Below are 24,698 nucleotides of genomic sequence, written 5' to 3' on the forward strand. Positions count from 1 at the left end.
GGTTACTCTAATTATTTTGAGAAACTGCTTACTACCAAGGAAAAGGGAACTGAAAAAAATTCACCAGAAAACAAGAATTCAGTTTTCCAGCTAAAAGACTTCAAGTGTCTCATTAACCTTTATGAATTTCTACACTAACTTGTAGACAGTTTGGGTATGGGCAGGCACTCTATTACACTACATAATAGTACATCAAGATTACATTAGAACTAAGGAAGTAAACGTTGAGGATTAATAACTTATTAAACTTCCTTTTACTAAACCAACCACAATATATGGTAGGTAAACAAATTTGTCAGATTTATATATCGGTAGGTTTCTCATCTAGAAGCATAATGCAATACTGGTATATTTATGATGGTGAGAAGCTGCTATGCAGAGGAAATCAAGAAAACACAGTAGGTTCAAGATTAATAATGTGGTTTACAACCTTCAACAAAGTTAATCAGAAATAATTGAGCTTTCTGTAAATAGGAAACAAACTAGACTTGATAAATTTAGATCATATAGGAGCACTTTTAGAGTTAATATTTGAATCCTAAACTAAGTTTACTCAAAACATAAAAGCTGCATCGTAACATTGATAATTATCTCCTTTAGCTTAAATACAAAGAATTTCGAGAAATCGTAGTTTGAATATCCACGGATGTCATATTACATACTGCTTCTCTTCATTTCTAAATTTAACCCAGTTGAGGTATTTTGCCATTTAAGAGAATATTAAGTCTGAAGTCCAAGAAGAGAGTAAAATGGTATATACACAGCTTTTATTATGTGCTAATAAATTTTTTAAAGTATCAAGCTTAAAAACAGAATACTGTGAGGATACAAATGTTGAATTCTCCAAGAACATATTTTTTCTATGAATCTTTATTCCTATATAAATAGAAAATCAGGCTTTCTTTCTTATAAAGGTAGGCTTCCTTTATTGTTTTCCTATATTCCCCCCAAAAGTATTACTGCTTAGTATTTTGAGGCAAGAGGCCAGTTTATCAGTTTAAATCAAGAAATTATTATACAAATAATAATTCCACAGAGACTTTTTGGAAAAGCAGCTTAACTTAACCTGACAAAAGCCCAACAAAACAGACATGTTGGGTATCTTGAAGTATCACTCATCTTAAGAGATATAATGTCAAATTCAGACATGGAACAATGAACAAGGATTAAAAATGAACAGAACTTTGAAACTTCCTTGCTCCTCAGTGTATAGTTTTTCTTCTTTAAAAGATGATTTTAACCACTGTTGGGCTGACAAAAAGCAAGCATTATAAACTTTCTTTACAGGCTTAAAATAGTGATTGGTATTGCTCTTCAATTCCAAGGACCTTAGTACAAGATTTGGATTTTATTTAGATCAAGTTTATCATATGGTTTTAGTAGCTCTCAATCAAGAGGCTCAAAAATATAAGCTGGTTTACCAGTGGCTTTTTCCTTTACCAGACAGTACCAACTGCGTGTCATTAACAAAGGGAGAAAGTAACTTAATGTTTAACTTTAAGGTGTTCACACACACTTAGCATTAGCAATTCTAGAATATTCAGCTTTAGAACATATAAGAAGGGACATTAGACAGTGGTCAAGAAGGGAATCACCAAACCAGAACCACCATCAAGCCTCTTCCGTTCACTAACTATTAAAAAGTAAATAAAACCAAGTTACTAGGGCTTCCCTGGTGGTGCAGTGGTTGAGAATCTGCCTGCTAATGCAGGGGACACGGGTTCGAGCCCTGGTCTGGGAAGATCCCACATGCCGTGGAGCAACTAGGCCCGTGAGCCACAACTACTGAGCCTGCGCGTCTGGAGCCTGTGCTCCGCAACAAGAGAGGCCGCGACAGTGAGAGGCCCGCGCACCGCAATGAAGAGTGGCCCCCGCTCGCCGCAGCTAGAGAAAGCCCTCGCACAGAAACGAAGACCCAACACAGTCAAAAATAAAATAAATTTAAAAAAAAAAAAAAAAAAAAACCAAGTTACTAGACGTATCTACTATTCACTACCCAAAGAATGACAAAGTAATCTAAAGAAAATCTCTTCATGAAAATGGTACACCCTGTAATTTAAGAAAATATTTTTCTGAAATATGAAGTAGAAAACCATTTTGCTATGTTCTAAAATTATATGAAGTAGAAAACCACTTTTTTGCTATGTTCTAAAATTATCTGCAGTCATAGATGCCTATTTTGAGTGACCTGATAATGATTCTTAGGCTATTTAAGAAGTTAACAAAATCATTGGTACATGACTATTTTTATTTGCTACACAATCAGAACTTTTCTACTGGGATTAGGGAGCCAGTAGAATACAAAATATTATTTTTGATAAGCAGAGGACATAAGAATTCAGCTCTTCACTCCCATGTTACAAAAAACTATCTTTTTATCCTCAAAGGTTCGTGACTTTATTTTTTCATTTTAAAAAATTGAAGTATAGTTGATTTACAATGTTTCAGGCGTACAGCAAAGTGATTCAGTTATACATATATATACTTTTCAGATTTTTTCCATTATAGGTTATTACAAAATATTGAATACAGTTCACAAAGGTTTTTGACTTTAGAAATCATTCCACAACACTCTTACCTTCACATGCTATCATTTAAACAAACATCTACCAGTTTTTCAGATTGAAAGGCTGTTTGTTCATCACAGTCTGGACTATGCTTCATTAGCCACTAATTTTTGTCATTGCAAGAAAGATGGACTTCGAGGAAAAAAAAAAAATGTATCTTCTTCCATAATAAGGAAATCAAGCAATGGCTCTTCAGATTCTCAGAGTAAATGAAGAACTATGAAAGCCTTTTTTTTCTTTTTTAAATTTATATAACCAAACTGAAGTTCCCTAAGAGTACTTTAACTGGATTGAGACATCTTAATTGTTTTATACTGGAATATTGATGATTTGCAATGATCAATTATTTTGCTTCTCTGAAACAAGTATGGTCCTAGTTTCACAGCATTTATTCAGATCATTTTGGTTTGTAACAACCATACTTCCTACGAGATTAGTGAAGTGTAAAAATGAGGTTGCAAAATCAGCAGACTAAGTGCTCTACAGAAAGGCAGAACAAATCTCTTATTACTCCACATAAATATCGACAATTTAAATAACTGGTTCCTTAGCATTAATTAGAATTCCTGTTATTGGAAATCCACAGCTTCGTCTGTGGCATGACAGAATAGTTAGAGGACAATCTTTTAAAATAAAAATACACTGGCTCATAATTTTATTTTTTAGCAGAGTCTGGTATCAATAGTATGCTTATTTCCAACTAGTCATTACCTTAGTTTTCTTCAATATAAATCCTGCATTCTTTTTTTTCTTTTCCTTAGGGCCATTATTTTTTAGTTAGAAATTTATGTGATTATGATTTAAATTATTTTCTTTTACATGTTAATACAAGTCTTTTGTTTTTTCCTCTAAAATAATTTCTCTCCAATTAAAACAGGGTAAATTGTCCCACCTGTGGAATTCTCGGAAGAGTCTGTAGAATTTGAGTCAGTGCCAGTTTTGTCTTTCAAGGTCTGTTTAGGAAGAGTCTCGTCTCTACTTTCTTGTGCTTGGCTTTCTTCCTCTTCCTCCTCACCATCTGGGAACTCCCACTGAGACTCGCCCGACTGTTCGTTTACATAGAAATATCGTCTATGATCCCTAAATTACAAGAAAGAAAACACATGTTTTAAGACCCATTCTCCTACAAAGACACTTCCATTTGGTCCTGTCCCAGGACAGCAGTCTGCTCTCACAGGGACGAACCTCTTCTTAATGGACTGCTATTCACAAAGGCAACAAAGAGCTTTGACAATTGAGGATGGAGAACCAAGGATAATTCAAAGCTATTTGCACTGCCAGCAGCTCTGTGAATACAGCCCTGAGCCCTCTCACTCCAACAGATGACTTAGAAAAACACCTCTCACATCTATTTTTTTTTTTTTTTTTTTTGCCAATGCTTAACAGGGTTTCAAGTTTCATTAGCAAAGGGACTCAATCTCCTAGAACACTAATTTCCCTTCCAAAGAAGAGAACGAAGTTTGCGAAAGGTGACTCTTCCCCTCTTGAACCGTGGAATTCACATTTCATACTCTTGATACCAAACACAGTGAAAGCTAAAGAGAGGGAGAGGATCTGGGAGCTGAAAAATAAAAGAGCAAAGATTTCAAATAACGAAAAAAAAATCAAGAAAAGCCAAATATAAAAAGAAATGTTTTCATCTGACCTGCTGGCAGAAGATAGTAATCTTGTTCTTCATTCACATCTTCAGCCACGAAGCTTTCCTTAACTTCACCGAGGTTAATCAGGAGTAGTTGCTTCCAGAGGTCCTGTAAAGCGCACAGAGCTCTCGCATGCGCTTAACCCCCAAGCCCGCCCTACTCCGTGCAACAACACTCTGGAGTAAAAACCAGCTTTGTCCAATCTTGGGAAAAAATCCGTTACATGGAACACTTTAGACATTGCTTTTTGTTTCTCCAACGTGTGGCTGGCCCAAACTCTGTAAGTGCTTGGGGTGCTTTGCCTGCCCAGCACCGCTAATGCAGCTGCTCTCAGTCTCCAGACAGGCTGTCAGGTCGTCAGGTGGTGGTGATCACAAATCAAGTCTGAGATGTCAAAGGTGAAAGGTGAAAAGGGGAGAAGAGTGCGTACCTGTCCCAGTGGCAGGACCAGCCTTTAGGAGTGGCGTTTATTTCATACTGTTTTAGTTGTTCTGCTGCATCCTGAAGTTTTCGTTTAAGGTAGTTTCCATTAAGAGCCCCTTCCCGCCAGTCTGCAATCCGTGTCTAAAATAAAAAAGCAGTAAGTTAAAGACTTATTATGATGTCAGGAGGCAGAGGTAAAAGGAACTTAAGTCTTCTGGTCCATGATGTATACTCTGGCAGCAGACTAGACCAAACAGGAAAAGAAATCCCATCCTAAAAAATCTTGTTTGCTCTTCAGAGTTCTCAAAAATGAGACTGGACCCCAGTACTGCCAAATCTCCAATAACTGTGAAAATGAGTAGCAGTAGTTTTGTTTTTCCCTTTGGACTATATTAAGATGGTTCCCCAGTAACTAAAGTTATTTTTTGGGTAGATAGTTCATTCAATTAAGTAATGTTATTAATCAAAATTAAAGGTTTAGTTCTCAGGGAAATCAGTCAACTTCCTACAGGAATTCCTTACCTAATCCTAACCTATTTATCGTAAAGTACACAGGTTACAAATAGGATCCAGAACTTCTCTTTTTAAATAGACCTATAGGGAGTTCCCCGGCGATCCAGTGGTTAGGACTCCTCGCTTTCACTGCCGTGGGCCCGGGTTTGATCCCTGGTGGGGGAACTAAGATCCCAAAAGCTGAGTGCCACCCCCGCCCGTGCCCCGCCAAAAAAGTCTATTATGCTTTAACACGTATAAAGTACTTTCAACATTATGTGGTCTCATCATCACTATGAACAGAATTTTAATTTCTTAGAAAAATAGAATATATGCCAATTCAAGGGGGTTAAGTATCATCATCATACACTAACTCTCAGTATTTATTTCCATAATTATGTTTTGTTTTGGCTAATACACAGTTTTATTTCCTGGGTTGGTGGTTCAAATATACATCAAGATTAAAAATTTAAATTTAGGATTGAAACATAAATAAGACAGATTCCTCACACACACAGCATTTCATTCAAACATTGACTGTTTATACTAAAAATGACTAAATTACCTCAGTCTGTAAAAGCAGCACATGAAAGTTGGAGATGGACTGCCTATTAATGCCTAAGAATTCAAATTTACTTGTCAGGGTATTTGCCAGTTCTCCAATCTGAAACTGTAATGCAGGAAAGAAAAAAAAGGAAAAATAAAAACAGAGTCAGCAAAATTTTCTTTATTATGTAGAATCTTTCATTTATCGTTAAAGATACTAGAAAAATGGGTCTGCCTATAAACAGCCTTTCTCACATACCGCAACTAGTTATGTACAAGATAAAACCCTAATTTACAGTAAAATAATTCACACAACAAAGTGTTAAATAATGAGACAAGGTCAAGAGAAATTAGACGCACTATCTACTCTAATACGATATGGAAGTTGAAAATAGGTCCTAGGGCTTCCCTGGTGGCGCAGTGGTTAAGAATCCGCCTGCCAATGCAGGGGACACGGGTTCAAGCCCTGGTCCGGGAAGATCCCACATGCCACGGAGTAACTAAGCCCGTGCGCCACAACTCCTGAGACTGCGCTCTAGAGCCCACGAGCCACAACTACTGAGCCTGCGTGCCACAACTACTGAAGCTCGTGTGCCTAGAGCCCGTGCTCCACAGTGAGAGAAGCCACCGCAATGAGAAGCCCGCGCACCGCAACGAAGAGTAGCCCCCTCTCGCCACAACTAGAAAAAGCCCACGCGCAGCAACGGAGACCCAATACAGCCAAAAATATATAAATAAAAAATAAATAAATTAAAAAAAAAAAAAAAAAAAAAAAAAAAAGAAAATAGGTCCTAAATGACATAACCCCCAGTACTGTCCAAGCCATCATTTATCCATTACTAATTGCTTATACTAGCCTCACACTGAAAAAAATTAATTCTCCCAGTCCCATCTACACGGCTGTACACTAGCTGGTGAGTGGACAAACTCTTGCAAGTCAAAAGAATATGCTAAGTGGTTTTTCCAACAGATCACACTTTAAGAGCCACATACTTACTTGATCCAATTCTTCTCATGACATTAGGAACAGAAATGAAATTGGAAACAAATATGCCTTTGTGTAAGGACAAGTAGTTCATGTAGGAATTAAATTTGTGACTTTAGTCTCTTTAGTACTTCCAAACTAGAGAAGCCTATATTTGATAAGCTATTGCTTTCCAATGGAGACTTACTTATAAGTAATTAAGCATTTAGAATTTATTTTTAGATAATTTCTCTACATCAAGTCAGTCTCATAGCTCCTTATTTCAACCTTAAATATAAACATTTCACCAAACCAAATAAATGATTTATATTTGGAGATAGTAAAGATTACTTTTTACTACTTGCTAAAAGACAGAGAAAGTAGTTGGCCTATTTAAAATGGTTCGCCAATTTTAAAATACTTATTTGTCAAGTTGCATTAAGTAATATACATACTTTCAAGTCCTGTTCTTCTTCTACTTTAGGTGCTGTTTGTACTTTAATCTTTTCTGGAGATTCTTCTACTTCCATCTCTTTGTCCGAATTTTCATCTACTTTTTCTGAATTTTCAGCACCAATTGCTAAAAAAGAAAATATGGGAAATTAAATCAAAAGGACTATAAACAACGAGGTCCTACTCTATAGCACAGGGAACTATATTCAATATCCTCTGATAAACCATAATGAAAAAGAATATAAAAAAAAGAATGTCTATATGTGTATAACTGAGTCACCTAGCTGTACAGCACAGATTGGCACATTGTAAATCAACTATGCTTCAATAAAAAATAAATAAATAAAAAGGACCAATATTAATAGAGCCCCAAATACATTTTCTTACCCTGTAGCAGAAATATCTGAAAGTTATTAGTGCTCTCCTTTGCCTGTTTTCTCCTTACATGTTAAGGAAGCCCTAATGACTTATCAACCTACTGTCTCTAAAAAGCCAAAAAATTTAATCATTTATAATCACCTTTTTCTTTTTCTTAAAATAAATTTATTTTATTTATTTTTGACTGCATTGGGTCTTCGTTGCTGCGCACGGGCTTTCTCTAGTTGTGGCGAGCGGGGGCCACTCTTTGTTGCGGTGCGCAGGCTTCTCATTGTGGTGGCCTCTCTTGTTGTGGAGCACGAGCTCTAAGCGTGTGGGCTTCCGTAGTTGCAGCACGCAGGCTCAGTAGTTGTGGCGCACGGGCTTAGTTGTTCTGCGGCATGTGGGATCTTCCCGGAGCAGGGCTCGAACCTGTGTCCCCTGCATTGGCAGGCGGATTCTTAAACAATGCGCCACCAGGGAAGCCCCTATAATCAACTTTCTTAAAATGTGTCTATATACATGATTTACTTTGTTTTACCACATTACCAAGAAGTTTCTGCTTTCCCTTCCTCCTTCATCTATTAATCTTTTCTAATCTTCTCTTCCAGAAAACCATGGCTTCAATTATTTACAAAAGCTAGAACCTGGAATATCTAAGGGTTCTTTATCAAACGGGTCTTGATAAAAAGGCTTTCAGGGCTTCCCTGGTGGTGCAGTCGTTAAGAATCCGCCTGCCAACGCAGGGGACACGGGTTCGAGCCCTGGTCCGGGAAGATCCCACATGCCGCGGAACAACTAAGCCTGCGCGCCACAACTACTGAGCCTGCGCTCTAGAGTCTGCGAGCCACAACTACTGAGCCCACGTGCCACAACTACTGAAGCCCATGTGCCTAGAGCCCATGCTCCGCAACAAGAGAAGCCACTGCAACGAGAAGCCTGTGCACTGCAACAAAGAGTAGCGCCCGCTTGCTGCAACTAGAGAAAGCCCGTGCGCAGCAACAAAGACCCAACACAGCCAAAAAATAAAAACAAATAATTTATTAAAAAAAAAAAAGGCTTTCAAGACCAGAGCAGCATATTAAACTACCAAATAACTCCCTTCCTGAACTGGTTAACACCTGTAGACAGCCTTTATTGGACCCACCTACTCTTCTGGTTGGTGCTGTCTGCTGGTAGTGGGAATCTCCAAAAAAGAATAGGTACGTTTACCACATACTTAAATGGACTAAAAGATATGAACTCTGTTATGTTTGCTTAACACCTGCTTACCAAACTAATCCACATATACAATGTAAATCAATCTCTCTGGAGGATCACAGACTAAAGACAAACAAAACAAAAAAAACAAATTTGAGTACCTTTTCTTAACGCTGGTTAATATTTGATCTAGAGAAGAAATGTGACTTTAACATCACTCTTAACAGCTTTCATTAGCCTAAAATTTTGTATTAAGTACTTAACCTTATCATACAATGGCCTTGTTCTTTTTATTTGATCATTAATATTTCTTCTGCATTTTCATATTGTCTAAAACCAAATCTTTCTACTCTCTCACTTACTAGTTTATAGTTCACTTGTATATTAGACATCTTACATTTGATGGCAGTTTTAAGAATTTAACAGTTTTAAGCACTGCTAGAGCTCTAAGACTTGATTATTTTGGAGGGCAGTTAGGCAGGATCTATCAAATTAAAATGCACATACCCCTTGATCTAGCAATATACCACTGGGAATCTACACTATAATGGTACTAAAATCTGCATAAAGATAGATGTACCAAGATGTTTACTACAGCATTATTATAATTGCATAGTATCATTAACTAATGCATATAATATATTTAAAAAACAACATAAGCACTCAAGTAATTACAACCCAGCTTAACAGAAGACTATTAATAACACCTCGAAGCTCCCTGTGCCTCTGCCCCAACATGTTCACACCAGACACACCGATGGTGTTAGTAAATGCCTCTACTTTCATCATGGATAGATCTTTAAGCACAATATTTCTGTTTATTTTTCAACTTATATACATGGAGCACTAACATATGCACTCTTCTGTGGCTTTTTAAATTCAACATTATTGTTCCTGACATTAATCCATGTTAATGCATATAACAATGGGTCATTCATTTTTTACTGCTGTTTAGTATTCAACTGGAAGAATACATCACAATTTATCCACTACTCTTTTGATGGACATTTGAATGGCTAATATTGATACTTTTTTGGGATAATATGAATGTAGTATTACTTTTAAGAGTGAAACAAGGACACAAATGTCCATCAATGGGGAAAGAGTTAAATGAAGACATCTATACTACTCAGGTAGTTAAAAACAATTTTCAAGACCTTGTTAAACGAAAAAGTATGTCATCTAACAATCCATATGGTTAATCTCACCTATGATAAAATTACATACGCACATTACACACACACACACAAAACCACCAATGTATATAAAAAAAGAGGAAAAGGTCTAGAAGAATATATGTAGATAAAAAAGTAAAGAAAATGGACCTCAGGGTAGGGCATGAAAAGTGAAAAGACGAAGGGGGGAGGGGCATTTTTAGAATTCTACTTCATATTCTTCTATATGGTTGATTGCAAAGAAAAATTCAAGGATGTTTGCATTTATTTATTACCTGTGTTTTTGTTTACTTGTTATTTTTACACCATAACCTATAAGGTACCTTCTGCTTGGTACACTCAACTAAGGTTTGGTGATTAAAATTAGTTCTGGTACCAGACTGGAAAAATGCAGCAGGTTCTCTTCTATATTACCCTGAAGATAACTTGGGTCCTCATGACAGTACCAGACTATCTACACACCCAACCAAAGGCTGGACGACTTGTACACGGAGAGAGAAGGTGAGGCTGGGTTTGCCAGAGGTGGGCCTTGCCTGCCGAGTTTACCAACTGGAAATAGAGAGGTAAAGAGAATCCATGGTCTTTATGCAGATTATCACGACAATTACTGTAGTGAGTGATAAAAAGAAAAGGGAGGGAGGGACCCAATCTCATTTTTTTGTTTTTGAGGGAGAAGTTATCCCGAATCAGTAGTGAATACACAGCCCAATGGATTCTAGCCTCTCAAATTCTTACTGCTCCACTAGAGGTGGAGCAGGAAAAGGCAGAAGTTTCCTTCCCCGCATTTCCCTAAAAGGGTAAAAGTGCTATATCCTTCTATTTGCTGAAGAGAAAACAGAAAAAGGGTAAGAGGGATTTCTCCTCTACATCTTTCAACTCTCAAGTTTAATTACAGTACAAATTACCACTTTCTCCATTTTCTGGAGTCTCTCGTCCAGTTTTGCTAGAACTCCGGCTGGTAGATTCTGGACTGGTAGCTCGAACAAACATCTTCCATTTTCCTCTTTTAGACATAAGTCTACGCATTCCATCTTGAGATGCTGGCTGGCTGATATCAGAACACGGACTAGACCCTGACACACTACCATCTCCTTCCTCCAAGGCTCGCAGCTCTGCCTACAATGAACAGGAATTAACTGTTTACCAACGTTTATTTGTGTGAGTAGCAAGAATGACAGCCATGTGTTTTTGGAATTTAAATCCTTTGAGGATAAGAAGTATTTTTTAATACATTTTTCCATCAGGACTGAGCATTATACTCCAAATTCTATTTTTACTCAATAAATGTTTATTCATGATTACAGTTAACAAATATTGATTTAAAGGGTATAGGTGCTAAAGATCCACAAACAAATTTTCTAATACATGTACACAAAGGATAAAGCTTAACTTTCGCTGGTCCCTCTCCATAGCTTCAAATTTTTCAAAAGGGGGAAGCTTCAAAGTGATTTACTGCTATTAATGCCTGTTAAGACTTTGCTTCATACTCAAGGCAGCAGTAGATAAAACTGTTCCAAGAAAAATCAGGGCAGAAAGTAAGTAAAAATCAACTTCTCAATCAGGAAAGTTTCCTGTGGACCATTTACCTTAGAAGGAAAGCACATGAAATAATGGATTCCTCTTAAATTCTCCTGTTATCTTCTCACAAGGCCCACTTTTCTTTTCTTTTTTTTTGGCCGCACAAAAGTTGTGGAATTTTAGTTCCCCGACCAGGGATGGAACCCAGGCCCAGGCAGTGAAAGCACCAAGTTCTAACCACTGGACCGCTAGGGAATTCCCATAAGGTCCACTTAACTATACAAACAATGCCACAGCTGATCACTGGAAGTCAACTTGTACTTTAATTGTTGGGTTAAAAACCAAATTATCAAGAATTCGCAATGCTTGTTTAAGAAGCCAAACCAGAGATACATTACTTACTGTAACTATCCTTAAATCATAACAACGTTAGTCTTTATTGGTGCATCATCAGGGACCCAAAGAACTACAACTCCATAATTCAAGTTTTTATTACATAAGCATATCTAGATGAAAGGATAAGAAAAACAAAATCCCAACGACGGCTGTAAATTGAGCACAGCAATCCCAGAGTATGACAGTTCCGAAGGAAGAAAATACATCTAACAAAAAATTCAAAAACTTACTTTTTTCCTTTCCAAAACCAGCTCCAGCTCCAGGGTATCTTGTTCTTCTTCCTCTTCACTTTCTCCAGACTGAACAACACTGCAAAGATCCTCCTGAGTAGGGTCTTCCACACCATCCAACAGACTTTCTTGTGGCTTTACTATTGTTGCTTCTTCTATTGTACTTGTTTCTTTCTCTTCTGAAACTGGCTCTACTTCTTTACAAATTACTTTTCTTCTCCATCTCTCTTCTTCCTCTTTTATTCCCTCAGGCAATAAAGGAGCAAGCAGTGATGCTGCCACCCCTTTCTTCTCCTCCTCATTATTTGAGAGAGCTTGAATTCCTTCATTTACTTCCTGTAAAAAATAAAATAATTTCGCTTAACTTTCAAAGAAATCTCACCTGAGTATACAGCACATTTAATCGTTCGTGTTAAAAACGACCATAGGGCTTCCCTGGTGGCGCGGTGGTTAAGAATCCTCCTGCCAATGCAGGGGACACGGGTTCAACCCCTGGTCTGGGAAGATCCCACATGCCGCGGAGCAACTAAGCCCGTGTGCCACAACTACTGAGCCTGCGCTCTAGAGCCCGCGAGCCACAGCTACTGAGCTCTCGTGCCTAGGGCCCGTGCTCTGCAACAAGAGAAGCCACCGCAATGAGAAGCCCACGCACCGCAACGAAGAGTAGCCCCCGCTCTCTGCGGCTACAGAAAGCCCACGCGCAGCAATGAAGACCCAACACAGCCAAAAATAAAAATAAATAAATTTATTTAAAAAAAAAAAAGACCATAATTTTCAGTCACTGGATATTCTTAAAAACCACCGACTCCCATCAGATTAGTGTACATGTTTGTACCATTTTCTTTACATGTGTATAATGGAAACATTGCTACTTTAGGAAGGCAGTATTACAGTTCTGGGTGGGACTCAAACATATCTTTTCTTCTATTCTCTGTACATCAAAAGGCAGACTAGTAAGAAACAGAGGCAGATTTAAATAAGATCAGAATCTTGCCAGTTCAACACATAACTGGATAAATCTTCACCTTCCTCTTCTGTATGATGAGATAACTTCACAAATATGCTGTGAAGGTGACTTAGAGGAAAGTGAAATATTTCTAAAATGAAATGTGTGATTACATTTAAAGTGTCTACCTCCTCCACTGGGATATTTATTCTACCTCCCTCTTAGAGTTGTAAAGGTGAACTTATTCTGTAAAGGCATTTTTTGATACAACTCCCTTACCATTCAAAAATTCAAGATAAATTAAAATTCAACACATTCTCTCTGTAGAGTACAACTTATTTTCTTACTGATGAGATTATAAAAATGGTCAAGTTTTATTAGTAATAGTTTTTAAGGTAGCCAATCTTTTTATTAAAAAAACAAAAACTAAGGTGGAATCCCAAAATACAACTATTCTGAAGCAGAGAAGGGGACCCGAAGCGCTGCCTGCTAGGCTGCTCCCATGTCCTTCACAATGACTCAAGGAGCCTCTATTGCACCCGAAAGCTCCAAAAGAACCACTGAACTGGGTAACTGCTATAAATGCCATATAATAAACAGAAACAGATTATGTAAAACTTTAAGAAACAAAATTTATCCTGTTTCACATCTATGCTGTAAAATATTAACAGAAGGCTCATACACCTGTGACAGAGTAACATTCAAGTTCTTTAGATGTGAAAATAAGCAGATGAGGTAAGTTGTAACACTGACCTTTTTAACTTCTCGCTTGGCTATGACTGGTGCACTTTTACTACTGGAAACTGAAATATTTTTCTCCTTAGTATACATGTCTGTATTTACGACAAAACTAGCTTCAGCACCTGTTACGGAACTAAAAAAAATATACTTAGCAAGAGAAACAGAAGGCAAATATTATCAGCAAAAGATAAGACTGTGATTTCCTTCTAGTAACTTCTTTTTCAAGTCTATTCTTACCTGGGCTGGTAATGTTGTAATCCCTGCACCTGGGTGGCAAGGTACTGGGGTAATTCCCAAGTCACTTCATTTGTTTGTGTGTTCCAATAATAATAGCATCCTGTGTTCTCATCCCAGACCTCCTGCCAATCTCCCATCTCAATTCCAACTAGAAGAAAATGAAACAAATTTTAAGAAGCACATATTCCCGCACAACTCTGACCTTCTATCTCAAGTCAACTCTAAAGCTGTAACAACCTAACACAGCACTGTTAACAACTGGGCAGGACACTTCTTTGTTGTGGAGGCAGTCCTATGTAGTGTTCAACAGCATCCTGGCCTCTCCCCACCCGATGCAGTAAACCCTCTTCTCACCACCCACTACCACCCTCTGCTGTGGCAGCCAAAAATCTCTCCAGGCACTGTCAAATGTTCCCTGGGGGGCCACTCCCCCCTCCTCAGTCGTCTTTGCAAACATGGTTTAAAAAAGCAGTTTGCTAGTTGAAAACTGTATTTTGAACCCCAAAATACTTTTTAAAATAATGGCTTTTATTATTTACCGAGCATAAACTGCTACTGATTAAAAGGCAAACAATTATCTTCCAGTAGGTAAAAATATACCCTAGCAGTTCTCATTTTCTAAATACTGTATTTAACAAGCCAGAATTCTAAAGTCTGGGGCTAAAGCATACAGGCTTTCACCTTTAGGAACCTCAATGCCTAGAACACCTTTAAGAACTGCACTTTAGGTTTCTTTAAAACTCAAAGGATCAAGTTTACCTCCTGCCAGTGAACACTGAGTATCATACTGCCACCCTGCAGTCTGGGTTGAGTCTGTCCCGTTCGGGGCAGTGGAAGAGAGCGCAGATGTCGACTCCTTTGGCTCTGGCCGAGGTGGAGTTGGAGGTGGGGCAGAAGCCCCTACAGGAGCTCCAGGCTGAGGCGCTGTTATAGCATCAATCTCCTGTAGAATGAAAACCGCGACAAACGCATTCATCACAGGAAGCCAGAGAAATGGCCATCGCTTAAAAAAAAAATCCCCCACACACAAGCTTAAGTCTCAGCTTCTCAAGTCAAAACCCTCCTCTTCCCCATTTTTCTCCTTACAACTGTCACAAAAAGAGAGATGGGGAGAGACTAAAAAAGAAAGGAGAGACAGACACAGATTGACAAATAGGTTAACCACTTGAAATTCAGATCCCAAAGTGGTTTCAATAACTAAAAACCCAAACAAAAGCACCACTAACCGCTAGGAAGTTGGCCAATGTACTATCAATATCAGTTGACTGGCTTCCATTTGCTTCCTTAGACTGTGCTGGTTTTTCTGAAACATCACTCTCTTCATCATCACTGTCAGCATATGCACCAAGTAAGCACAGACCTCCTGGAAACAAAAAGGGAAGCAACATTTATAACAATGTCAAAAAGTCCTATGAAGTATCCAAGAGAAAATATGATTCTTTAGCCATTTAGTTTACTTATAGAACCTCAAAAAAGTCTTCAATGAACTACCAAAAAGAGGTACAAATTGACTATGCACTTAGAGCTAATAAAATCAATCTGCATACCAACTTGACATCCTTTTCAAAATATATGCTCAATTATTCAACCTCATACTCCCTCTGTCAAAATAACACATAGTATATCCTGATTTTTGAATTTGTTGTTTTACGTGTCCATCTCAAACAAGTAAACCAATTAGGGTTTAGTAAATGAAACAAGGAGATTTTCAAAGTGAAAAACAAAGCTCTTTTTCAATAATTTTTTTCCTCAAACAAGAAGTGACAAATTAAAACAGAACCTAACATGCTAGAACCAAAACAAAAAAACAACAAAAACCCAGCTAAAACCAAAATTCCCACTCAAATGGTATTAGGTATGGCCTCTGTAATGCTGCAATGCAATTTCCTTCTTAAAAAAAATTGAAATTATACACATTTTTACTAGTTGATCAATGTTTATGCCATTTCCTTTTGTATCACCTGTGGCTACTCTAATGTTACAATTAAGTGAGCATATATATCCTCTTTATATATCATCATTTTATTGTAATAGCTCTATGAAATATTTAAGTCTAGCTAGACTTTGCAGCTATTAATAAGACTAAATTTTTCAGTGCCTTGGTAACTGAACAGATTTATCAGGAGGTAAAACCTAGTCTTCTCTGTCATAATTCTGTAAATGAATTCATGGATTCACCTAAACATAAACATAAATTGCTTCATTTATCATACAAAAGTTCACATTCATTGTTTAAGTCACATAAATCCCACCTTCATTTTTTTTTTAGTATATAGCTAAGTTGTTACACTATCAATATCCAAAATATTATTTTAAACTGATTAGGAAGATTCTTAAATGGATATTTCACAGTATCTCCATTTTCCAGTTACCAAATATATCTCATTTTGGGGGTGGGGTCATACCAGTCAATTTTCCACAATTTCTGAACAAGAGATAAAGGCAGAACTACATAAGACATTTCTGTACAGAAAAAATCTGCATTTTAGTATTCAGCACTGATGGGTTTTTCGGGGAAGGCAGAGGATGGTAAATTTATATTTTTATATAAACATCCTTCTTAGTTCAGCGACAATAATAATCACTGGCCTTAGTTCTTTAACTCTGTATCTTTTGGTAAAAGGTTCCAACCAGGTGAGCCGTGTGGAATTTTGACTACAAAATTCCCAAGCAGGGGTAATTCCCCAGGCTCAGAGCAGGTCTCTCGGGCAACAGGTTTAGCCAAGGGCTTCCCTGGTGGCGTAGTGGTTGAGAATCTGCCTGCCAATGCAGGGGACACAGGTTCAAACCCTGGTCTGGGAAGATCCCACATGCTGTGGAGCAACTAAGGCCATGCACCACAACTACTGAGCCTGTGCGCCTAGAGCCCATGATGCACAACAAGAGAAGCCACCACAGTGAGAAGCTCGCGCACCACAACGAAGAGTAGCCCCCGCTCGCCTCAACTAGAGAAAGACCGTGCGCAGCAATGAAGACCCAATGCAGCCAAAAATAAATAAATAAAATAAATAAATTTATTTAAAAAAAAATGTTTAGCCAAGGCTCCACCTAGTCTTTTTCTCTTCAACTCAGAGCTTTTCATATTACACACTTAAAACCTCTTCCAAACTCCTGATAACATAATGACAATTAAATAGCAAAGTAAATGAAAACGATTAAACGCAGCATTTGGGGGAAAGACACATACTTAACACTGTTAGAGACACCATAAACTGATACAATATTTAAAAACAATATGGTAACATATACCAAGAACTACAAAACTCTCCAAGTTTCTTATAGCTAGATAATCTCACCTCTGAAAATATAACCCTAAGAAATAATGACAAAAATTTTTTTGCACAAAGCTTTTAGGAGCCTCATTTAAATAACCAAAAACTGTAAACAACTCAAATGCTCTCAAACAGGGGACTGGAAAAGCAAATTACAGCATAGTGCCAGATGCACTATCACTTTATGATTAATCAGACCATTATGGGATTACATAAAATAATGTTAAGGGGACAAAAGGTAACTTTAAAGGAATAAAAGATAAAATCAAATCGCGAAATGAGTAAGTTCTAATTACATCTCTGAAAATTTAGTCTATACATTAATAAAAACAGGCATGCATTTAGAATAACACTAAAAAAAAAAAATCTCACAATACTATACAAAATTGCATAATCTTAGAAAGCCAAAAGCCTCACAGGACCAGACTTCTAGACTACTACTGAGAAGCTGTTGCTACTTGAAGCCAGAGGAAACAAGGCCATTCTTCAGAGCCACAGTCCTTAGCAGTCTTTTTTGAGGAGTACTGACTCCTAAAACCTCAATATGCTTACCTCTAATGGATGGTGCCACACAATTTGCAAATTAACTAATGATATAGGGCAGTAAATTATTTATTTCTTAGATATATACTTTACTTTCCTGATAAGCTTCAAACAGTAACTGTGCCTTATGCCCCTTAGAAACTCTATTAGTTCCTCATAACACTGAACAGTGATTTTTAACTTTTGGTCATAGAAAGCTATTAACAATCAAAATGATAAAAGCTGTGGACCTTCTCTCAGGAAGACACACGAGTGTGCAATTTCAGGGGATTCACAGACGTCTGACACTCTTCTATGGAACCACATTAAATACCCTTTTCTAGAAGATGCTTAAATACTGTTGACTATCATGGTAGTCTGTTGGCCTAATTTAACAGGACTTACTCTAAATTTTCCCTTAGATAATTTCACATGCATTTACCATAATATTTATTAGCATAAAAATACTAGATAAGCTTCTCTACTATATTATAAAAGCATACTTTAATAACTTAAAATTTAAATTTCATTTAAATTTCATTTTTGTGCAAAGAAATTCAGCATGTTTATAGTGATAAAAGTAAATTCTTTAACTAAAATCATCTTTAAAAAAATATATCAATTCTTGGGCTTCCCTGGTGGCGCAGTGGTTAAGAATCTGCCTGCCAATGCAGGGGACACGGGTTCGAGCCCTGGTCTGGGAAGATCCCACATGCCGCGGAGCAACTGGGCCCGTGAGCCACAACTACTGAGCCTGCGCGTCTGGAGCCTGTGCTCCACAACAAGAGAGGCCGCGATGGTGGGAGGCCCGCGCACCACGATGAAGAGTGGCCCCCGCTCACCGCAACTGGAGAAAGCCCTTGCATAGAAACGAAGACCCAACACAGCCAAAAATAAATAAATAAATAAAAATTTAAAAAAAAATCAATTCTTGAGTATCTACTGTTTCACAAAGTCATGCAAATAATAATGGAAAATTGCTTCCCTTTTGTTTTTGTTAAACTTTTTCCTATGCGTTATACCAACCAGTAGGTAAGAAATGAATAAAGTTGATATATTCTTATGTTGCAGGATGAAGCTGAACAGAATGAAAACATGTCTGTTCACAAGGCACATAAAGGTCTGAAGTGCTGACTGACATTGCAACCAAGGAAATTTCTCGTAGAACATTTAAATTCTATCCATCGCACATGACTCTTAGAAGACCCAAATGAAATAATACATGTAGTTTACAAATACAAAATGGTATTTCCTAGTTCTGAAATTGCTCTCACAACGTGGTTTTACCTTTTCTAACCCACACTTTTTTTTTAAGTGGCAAATAGGGGGCAGGGGGCAACAAGCATCTATTATTTCAGGTGTCACATAATACAAAAAGTCCTGCAAATTCAGAAGAATAAAATTACTATCAATTATAAAATATTTAGTATCAAAACATATTTTAATCTTTCAAGATACATAAATAGTAGAGAAAACTAACATTCTTGTCACTTGCTGTGTTAAAAACTTACATATATTTTTCAATTTAATCATCAAAATAACTTAGGGCTGTAAGATCTATTTTACAGATAAATGATGTCCTGAGGTCTTAGTATGAATGCTAGAGTGGTGATTTGAACCCAGGTTTGTCTACAAAACCATCACTGCAAATATTCCTTCATGCTTAAAAAATATTCAGTAAGAGCAATTTTCAGCTGCACAAACATTTGCTAGGTACCAATCAAAGCTGTGTGTTAGAAAAGTAACATAATGAAAAGACACTGTTGGTGTCCCTAAAGAATGCCAAGATAGTGGAGAGCTAGAAAACTAGTTACAAAATAGCATCAGTAGAAAAAGTAGTAGAAAGGATTTTGGGTACAGAGAAAAGGGAGCAGCAAATTTTACATTGGTTAAGGGACTTCCCTGGTAGCGCAGTGGTTAAGAATCTGCCTGCCAATGAAGGGGACATGGGTTCGAGTCCTGGTCTGGGAAGATCCCACATGCCGCGGAGCAACTAAGCCCGTGCGCCACAACTACTGAGCCTGTGCCCTAGAGCCCAGGCGCTACAACTACTGAGCCCACGTGCTACAACTACCAAAGCCCATGTGCCTAGAGCCCGTGCTCCACAACAAGAGAAGGCACCGCAGTGAGAAGCCTGTGCACCACAACGAAGAGGAGCCCCCGCTCGCCGCAACTAGAGAGAGCCTGTGTGCAGCAACGAAGACCCAACACAGCCATAAATAAATAAATAAAATTTTCTTTACATTGGTTAAAGTATATATACCAACAAGCCCTCACAAAGATTTAAAATTTTCATTTTATGGGAGGAATATAAATTAGCAACACTGAAACATTCATCAAAACACTATATACAAACACAATTTGATCCTAATGTAGAAAAGACAAAAAAAAAAAAACTATACCTGTTGCTTTAACGGCAGTGGGCCTGGCGGTCATGACTGGTTTGGGAGGATTCTGAACTCTAGGAACCTCCACCACCACCTCCTGTTCATCTGGATTTAAAAAAGCGAACAAAAGAAAACTACAGTCAGACGATGGAACACAGAAAAAACTATACAGGTGACAAAACAATCTGTGACTTCTCAAGTCTAGATTTCATCAATTTAAAAACAGGGTAGCTGTAACTCATCACTGACCCAAATAACTAGGGGACAAGAAAACAAGTATAACTAGAATCTTCCATTTGCCTAGTGGCTTTAACATTAAGAATTTAAACACCGTATATAAAAACTACATCTGAAATAATCCAAAGTTAAAACACACACACACACACACACACAGAATAAATCTTCTCCAGGCTACCAGAAGGCTTTTACAAAAAGCACAACTAGAGCATTTTTTTTCGCAAGAGCCACCCAACGTGATTTTTTTTTTTTTTAAACACCTGAAATGGGGCTTTTCCGGCGTCTGGCCCCTGCAGTATAGCACAGTCCGGTTAATCTTAACCCAAGTACCATTCTGGGGATAAACACAAGTACTTGGGAACCCACAAGCACCACCTCTCCAGGGATTTTTGGAAAACCTGCCAACTAGGGGTTACTTACACTTTAGCTGGCGTAATAAAAATGGTATGCTCACTTCTAAAGGGTCTCTCTCAATTTCAACAAAAACGAAAAGGAAAAGCCAATGCCGTGTAGAAAACGGCAGGTTCCACGGTCACCAAGCCCAGGACGCGGAAACGCATACTCTCACATTTACCCCGTAAGTTATTCAAAGCCAAGAATAGACGTTTAGCAGACTGGACGCCCGGGCCAATCCCTGCACCAGAGATGGCGCCTCTGGGTCGGCTCCGGCCGGGCGCACACGGCTCCGCCGCCCCTTCCGCAGCTTTGGGCTCACAGCCGTCCTCACCGCAGGCCACACGCAACAGGCCTCGGATGCGGACACCGCCCGCCCGGGTTTCTCTTCCTCCTAGGACTCGCCCGAGAGGCCTAGGCCGCGAGCCCCGAGCTCGAGTTTCGGACGCCCCACCTAGGCGCCGCGGCCCCTCGCGCACGCTTACCTTCTGAAGGTGAGTCGTCCGGGGCTGCGGCGGCAGTGACCGCGGTCGTCGTCGTCGGCGCCGCCGGGGCTGGCTGGCTGGGCGCCGCCGCCGCCGTCGAGTCCGGCTCGGTGTCGGGTTCCGGCTCCGGGTCCCGGCCCGGCGTGCTGCTCCGCGGACCTGGCGGAGAGAGCTGCAGGATGGGCCTACGGCCGGGTACCGCCCGGGACTTCTTCCCCATCGCGAGCCCGAGCGCGAGCAGCAAGCGTCGGGCAACCGAGAGGGGCGGGCGTTCGGCGCGGCGCTGCGTAATCAATATTCATACACTGCGACACCGCCTCCTAGAAGGATCCGCTTTTAACCGGCGGAGCGCGCGCCCGCGCAAGCGCCTTGGACCCCGTACACTCTTCTGGCTCCTCCCCCAGGAGCGCAGGGAGGACTTTACCTACGGGGCTAGGCGATTGGCTGTTTTGACACATTGAAGAACCCGATAGCCAATGGACAAGGAAAAAGGGTCAGAGTCAAGCCAATAGTACGGAAGGATGTTAGTTTAGACTTGCTTCCAATTACGTCAGGCTCCACCCATGCGGTTTTTGCGGAATCTTTTTTCTACCGTCTTGTCCTCCATTTTGTACCCGTTCTTGCCTGTGTGTTTCTTGTCGTTTGTCACCTACGAAGCTGTGCTGCTTTCCAGGCCCTTCCCCAAATTTCGCCCTGATTATTGTGGCTTACTTTGGGTATAACATTGAACATTAGGTAGAATAGTAGGTCTTCTATGGTTTTGTGAATTTTTTCTTGGGGCACAAAGATGACGTCTCATCGTGTGGCTTATCAGGTGGAAAAATATCACTAGACGTAGTGCATACGAGGGTAGAGCCTAAATTGTGATGGATTACAGGAGTCTTCCCAACGTGGCCGCTTTAATCGATTTATCTTCCTTTAGCACTCTTCTCTCCCCTGTCCCATTCTGGAGCCAGCCACTCGGAGCAGTTCTCTCACCTTTATTCCTTCACACTAGTTGGAAAAACTACGGCATCGCGTGGCAAAATTACTTTCCTTCCTCAACACCCATTGCAGACATAACATCTCTGAACCTTTTATCTCAATGCTGAGCCCCTCCCTAGCAACTTGATACCGTTGATACTCGTCTCTCACTTCTAAATTGAGTTTAAGAAATCCAGTGTTATATTTTTGGCCGCGCCTCCCACCAGGGATTGAACCCACACCCCCTACATTGGAAGCTCAGAGTCTTAACCACTGGACAGCCAGGGAGGTCCCCAGTGGAATATATTTTTATATTCCCAGCGCTCACTCAGTTCTTGCTAGAGCATGCTAATAATACGTAACATTTATTGACCACTTACTATGTGTCAGATACCGTCTAAGGACCTCATATGTAGAATTGCATTTGATTCTCACAACAACTTTACAGGGTAGATATCATTATTCCTAATTTATAGATCATATTCCTCATTTATAGATGAACCCTTAAATTGGTTGCTGAGTGCAAAAGCCATGAAAGCAGTGACTTGTCTGTTTTGTTCCCAGTATTGAAGTGCACTTTCTGGAACACAAGCACTCAATTTTTGAATGAATATAGTGCATGAATATATACAAACTAGAAATAAGTAGCAAGAGTTCTTTCCTTTTCTCACCTATGGGAGGAATATCTGGATTAGAGTGTTTTGAGATTAGACTCCCAAGACTTCTGAAAAATTAACAGCTAGAATCAGGGGAGAATATGCTGTTTTGAAGCTGTCACCAATGATTTCTCTCTTCCTTTCTTTTTTTCTGATTTATTTATTAAAAGAAGTGTTGAAATACAGTAGTTGTACATAGGAGTTTTGAAGCACATAGGAGTTTTGAAGCCAAACATCTGGATTCAAAACTCAACTCCAGCACCTTCCAGATGTGATTGCTATGACAAGTTTCTTCTTTTTTTAAAACAAATTTATTTATTTTATTTATTTATTTTTGGCTGTGTTGGGTCTTCGTTGCTGTGCGCGAGCTTTCTCTAGTTGTGGTGAGCGGGGGCTACTCTTGCTGTGGTGCGCGGGCTTCTCATTGCGGTGGCTTCTCTTGTTGCAGAGCATGGGCTCTAGGCGTGCGGGCTCAGTAGTTGTGGCTCGCGGGCTCTAGAGCACAGGCTCAGTAGTTGTGGTGCACGGGCTTAGTTGCTCCGCGGCATGTGGGATCTTCCCAGACCAGGGCTCGAACCCGTGTCCCCTGCATTGGCAGGCAGATTCTTAACCACTGTGCCACCAGGGAAGCCCTATGACAAGTTTCTTAACATCCCTAAACTTGTTTCTGCAACTGTAAAATGTTAGTGACAGTATCCATAGAGTTGTTGTGAAGTTTAAATTACATCATAGTTTTCAGCTCTTTGCAATGCAGCCAGGAACAAAATAAGCAATTATTCTATAGTAGCTATTATTACTACTAATGAGCATTTTGTTTACATGAAAGTCCAGATCCTATTATAAAACTGGCTGTAAACAAGTTGAGATTATGAGCTAAACCACAATGCATAGAAATGTGAAAGGCTGTTTTCCTTGGGGGAAATTTACATTTCTGGAGGTAGCTGTTAATGTTTGTAGCCAGGGTTCTCGACCCTGGCTGTTTAGAGAACCATCTGGAGGGAATTAAAGCAATATAAGAATCTGAATCAGGGGTGAGAGTGCAGGGCTCATATCAATTTTATTTTAAAAAGCTCTTTATTTTTAATGCTTAGCCAGGGTTGAGAACCACTGGCTTTAGAGACATGTTTTGCTGTTTTTGGCCTCAGAGAAGGTATTAGGATCTGAACCAAGAATGGACAAATCATGGCTAAATTACGCCTGCTTTTTATTTATTTACTAAAAAAAATTTTTTTTTTGGCTGTGCTGCATGGCATGTGGGATCTTACTTCCCCCACTTCCCCCAACCAAGGATTGAACCCACGCCCCCTGTAGTGGAAGCATGGCGTCTTAACCACTGGACCGCTGGGGAAATCCCAGGCCTACCTTTTAAAAGGTTGAACAAACAAAACAAAACAAAACAAAAAAGAATGTGTGACAGAGGACTGCCCTGGTGGCGCAGTGGTTAAGAATCCACCTGCCAACGCAGGGGACACGGGTTCAAGCCCTGGTCCGGGAAGACCAGTGCTGCAACTACTGAAGCCCGTGTGCTCTGGGGATGGCGTGCTGCAACTACTGAGCCCATGTGCTGCAACTACTGAAGCCCTTGCACCTAGAGCCTGTACTCCGTAACAAGAGAAGCCACTGCCAATGAGAAGGCTGCGCACTGCAACGAAGATCCAACACAGCCAAAAAAAAAAAAAAACCCTGTGATAAACCATGATGGTAAAGAATATAAAAAAAGAATGTGTATATGTATATATATATATGTATAACTGAATCACTTTGCTGTGTAGCGGTAATTAACACAACACTGTAAATCAACTATACTTCAATAAATAAATTAATCAATTAAAAAAAAAGAATATGTGACAGAGACCTGTGTAGACAACAAAACCTAAACTACTTATTATCTGGCGTTT

The 24,698-nt window shown here is 39.2% G+C and overlaps 1 protein-coding gene across 1 annotated transcript in view; it reads right to left on the reverse strand.

Annotated features, from left to right (window-relative positions):
• The window catches only part of FNBP4 (formin binding protein 4), a 39,731-nt gene extending 18,091 nt beyond the window's left edge, over window positions 1-21,640 (reverse strand). Inside the window, exons 1-12 of the mRNA XM_036861641.1 lie at window positions 21,182-21,640; window positions 20,082-20,171; window positions 15,112-15,248; window positions 14,645-14,828; window positions 13,886-14,033; window positions 13,661-13,781; window positions 11,962-12,297; window positions 10,723-10,933; window positions 7,088-7,212; window positions 5,688-5,792; window positions 4,638-4,771; window positions 3,460-3,647 (exon numbers count right to left, since the gene is read on the reverse strand). Coding sequence (XP_036717536.1) covers window positions 3,460-3,647; window positions 4,638-4,771; window positions 5,688-5,792; window positions 7,088-7,212; window positions 10,723-10,933; window positions 11,962-12,297; window positions 13,661-13,781; window positions 13,886-14,033; window positions 14,645-14,828; window positions 15,112-15,248; window positions 20,082-20,171; window positions 21,182-21,401 — 1,999 coding nt within the window. The 5' untranslated portion in view covers window positions 21,402-21,640. The remainder of the gene's footprint in view (window positions 1-3,459; window positions 3,648-4,637; window positions 4,772-5,687; window positions 5,793-7,087; window positions 7,213-10,722; window positions 10,934-11,961; window positions 12,298-13,660; window positions 13,782-13,885; window positions 14,034-14,644; window positions 14,829-15,111; window positions 15,249-20,081; window positions 20,172-21,181) is intronic.
• Between the last annotated feature and the right edge of the window lie 3,058 nt (window positions 21,641-24,698).

Source organism: Balaenoptera musculus, chromosome 8 (assembly GCF_009873245.2).
Source record: "Balaenoptera musculus isolate JJ_BM4_2016_0621 chromosome 8, mBalMus1.pri.v3, whole genome shotgun sequence".
Taxonomy (NCBI): domain Eukaryota; kingdom Metazoa; phylum Chordata; class Mammalia; order Artiodactyla; family Balaenopteridae; genus Balaenoptera; species Balaenoptera musculus.